General features: G+C 38.3%; 1 protein-coding gene across 1 annotated transcript in view; it reads right to left on the reverse strand.

Moving 5' to 3' along the window:
• Positions 1-2,604: 2,604 nt before the first annotated feature.
• The window catches only part of LOC118737981 (metallothionein-1-like), a 1,736-nt gene continuing 806 nt past the window's right edge, over positions 2,605-3,534 (reverse strand). The window contains exons 2-3 of the mRNA XM_036468829.1: positions 3,246-3,323; positions 2,605-3,109 (exon numbers count right to left, since the gene is read on the reverse strand). Coding sequence (XP_036324722.1) covers positions 3,039-3,109; positions 3,246-3,323 — 149 coding nt within the window. The 3' untranslated portion in view covers positions 2,605-3,038. The remainder of the gene's footprint in view (positions 3,110-3,245; positions 3,324-3,534) is intronic.

A 3,534-nucleotide genomic window follows, 5' to 3' on the forward strand; every position in this document is an offset into this window, starting at 1 on the left:
ATTCTCCTTTCTGTGTTGCCGCAAAAGGGGACCGGAAGTATTTTTGCGCAGAACTTCTTTCTGCGTAGGCGGCCTTCGGCCTCGCTTAGGGATTATAACCCTTACTAAGTAGAATTCTCCTTTCTGTGTTGCCGCAAAAGGGGACCGGAAGTATTTTTGCACAGAACTTCTTTCTGCGTAGGCGGCCTTCGGCCGCACTTAAGAATTATAACCCTTACTAAGTAGAATTCTCATTTCTGTGTTGCCGGAAAAGGGGGCCGGAAGCACTTTTGCGCAGAACTTCTTTCTGCGTAGGCGGCCTTCGGCCGCGCTTAGGGATTATAACCCTTACTAAGTAGAATTCTCCTTTCTGTATTGCCGGAAAAGAAGGGCGGACGTATTTTTGCGCAGAACTTTTCTCTGCGTAGGCGGCTTTCAGCCGCGCTTAGGGATTAAAACCCTTACTAAGTAGAAATAATTCATATAAGAAAAAACGAAATTATCCATATGCACACTTTCGTTAGAAAACCGAAATAATGCATATAACAAAAACCGAAATAATGCATGCATGCACAATTTCAGTTCAAAACCGAAATAATGCATATGGCTAAAACCGAAATAAAGCATACATGCACAGTTTCGGTTGAAAACCGAAATAATGCATATAACAAAAACCGAAATAATGCATGCATGCACAGTTTCGGTTGAAAACCGAAATAATGCATATGAAAAACCCGAAGTAATGCATACATGCACAGTTTCGGTTGAAAACCGAAATAATGCATATGAGAAAATACCGAAATTATGCATATGCATACTTTCGTTTTAAAAGCGAAATAATGCATATGAAAAAAAACGAAGTAATGCATACATGCACAGTTTCGGTTTAAAACCGAAATAATGCATATGGTAAAAACCGAAATAAAGCATACATGCACAGTTTCGGTTGAAACCGAAATAATGTCTAAATGCACAGTTTCCATATGCGCAATTTCGGTGCCCCAAAGGAGGGTTGCTACCTGTTAAAAAATTTAGCGCAATTTAATTGATAAACTAAATAATATATTACAATACAGGTATTAAGTTAAAGAGGTTTAAGAAAGATAACTATGTATTGGAAATATTTTTGGGTACAATTAAATTGATAATAATGAAATGTGCATATCAAACTAAAGAATTTTTAAAAGACCCACACTCGAAAATATGTTTGAGGAGGGCTGCCAGCTGTTTGAAAATTTAACTTAACTAAATTTGTAAGAGAAATGAAGTGTTACAATATGGGTCCCAAATTAAGGCATTTGAGAAATCTTGATTTAGAAATATTTCCCATAGGATTATCTTCTTCTTCTTCTTTTTTGGCGCTGTAACCGCCTAAGCGATTTTGGCCGAGTTCAGCAAAGCACGCCAGTCGTTTCTCCTCTGTGCCAACTGACGCCAATTGGAAACGCCAAGTGAAGCCAAGTCCTTCTCCACCTGATCTTTCCATCGCAGCGGGGGCCTCCCTCTTCCTCTGCTACCACCAGCGGGTTCCGAGTTGAATACTTTCAGAGCTGGAGCGTCGGTGTCCATTCGAACGACATGGCCAAGCCAGCGGAGCCGCTGTATTTTAATTCGCTGCACTATGTCTATGTCGTTGTAAAGCTCATACAGCTCATCGTTCCATCGTCTGCGGTACTCGCCGTCGCCAACGCGTAAAGGCCCGTAAATCTTCCGCAAAATCTTTCTCTCAAACACCCCAAGAGCCGCCTCATCGGATGATGTCATTGTCCATGCTTCTGCGCCATATACCAGCACGGGCATGATGAGTGACTTATAGAGCGTGGTTTTCGTACGTCGAGAGAGGACTTTACTCCTGAATTGCCTACTCAGTCCAAAGTAGCACTTGTTGGCAAGAGTGATTCTACGTTGGATTTAGGATTATGCCTTACCTAAAAGTGAAGACTGTAAATATTGGAACTAAATGAAATGTTACATAATTGGTTCCAAACGAAAAGTGTTAGGGAAAGCTTTACTATAGATTTTTTTTATATTTCCACTTATCCAAAAGCCGAACAGTTTAAATTAAGAAAAAATATACGAAATGTTATCAAACGAAGTGATCATATTATTAACAGAGAGTTGGTTTACGCATTTCGCAATGAAAATATCCCATGAAATATCCCATAAAAACTATTTAAAAAATCCTTAATGAAATCTTAAAATTGTTGTCACCATTCCCTAACATCTCCTGCCTTTTCCAAGTTGGATAACGAAGCAAAGCGATTGGGTTTAGTGATCAATGAGGAGAAGACGAAGTATCTCCTGTCATCAAACAAAGAGTCAGAGCACTCGCGCCTTGGCACCCACGTCACTGTTGCCAGTTGTAATTTCGAGAAAGTTGACAATTTCGTTTTGTTAGGAACCAGCATAACACCGATAATAAGATCGGCATCAAAATCCAATGTCGAATTACTGTAGCGAACAAGTGCTACTTTGGACTGGGTAGGCAATTCGGAAGTAAAGTTCTCTCTCGACGTACAAAAACCACACTCTATGAGTCACTCATCATGCTCGTGCTGGTATATGGCACAGAAGCATGGACAATGACAACATCCGATGAGGCGGCTCTTGGAGTATTCGAGAGAAAGATCTTACGGAAGATTTACAGGCCCCTACGCGTTGGTAACAGGAATATGCCACATCAAAGCGTGGCAAGGTACAGCTAGTGATGTATAAAATTTAAAAATCTAAATTTCGATTTTAAACCTTTGACCAGTTTTTAGATTTCCGACCATTGTGCATTGCTAAAAGTTTTGAGTTTCGCTTTGCAGTGTGCCTTTCAAAAATTTTAGGGGGAACCTCAAACCCCGTTCTCGCCTGGTTTCTCCTATGCACACACTGTCAAAGTCATTCCTCCATAAAACTTATATATATATAACTTAACACAAAGAAAAAAGTTTTATTTCGTTTGCATAATATTTCCGTTCATTTGTTTATTGAAAGAATTATAATGCAAATTATTGAAAGACGTTCAAAGCTAATGTCGCAACTCAGCCGAAAAATTGATTATAAACCAATAATTATTGGCCACATTTACAACCACTACCACAACCGCAGCTGCCACTTTGCGTCTGTGAACCACATTTGCAATCTGAAACCAACATAAGAAAAGCAAAAGCATTTAATCATTAAAGAAAAGGATATTTTTAAATATTTTCCTTTTTTAATTTTAAATTGCAACAAATTTAGCTGATAACTCAAATTAAAGTTTTAGACTTAAAACTCACCACTTCCACAAGGACAGCACCTACAAGCTGAGCCGCAACCACAACTACCGCTTTTTGGCTGAGTGGGACATTTGCAACCTAAAGTAAAGAAACATACATAAGTAAAATTAAAAGCAAATATGTATTAAATTTTAAGTTTAGGCAATTAAAACAACAAATAAATTATGCTGTAATAATGAAATTCGAAAGAAAGTGTGTATAAGGATTATTTATTAACCGACTTCCAAAAAAGGAGGAGGTTATCAGTTCGTCGGAATCTTTTTTTTTTTTTTTTTTTTTTTTTTTTTTT

Source organism: Rhagoletis pomonella, unplaced genomic scaffold (genome assembly GCF_013731165.1).
Source record: "Rhagoletis pomonella isolate Grant_MI unplaced genomic scaffold, Rhpom_1.0 Rhpom_scaffold_00004, whole genome shotgun sequence".
In the NCBI taxonomy this organism is placed as follows: Eukaryota; Metazoa; Arthropoda; class Insecta; order Diptera; family Tephritidae; genus Rhagoletis; species Rhagoletis pomonella.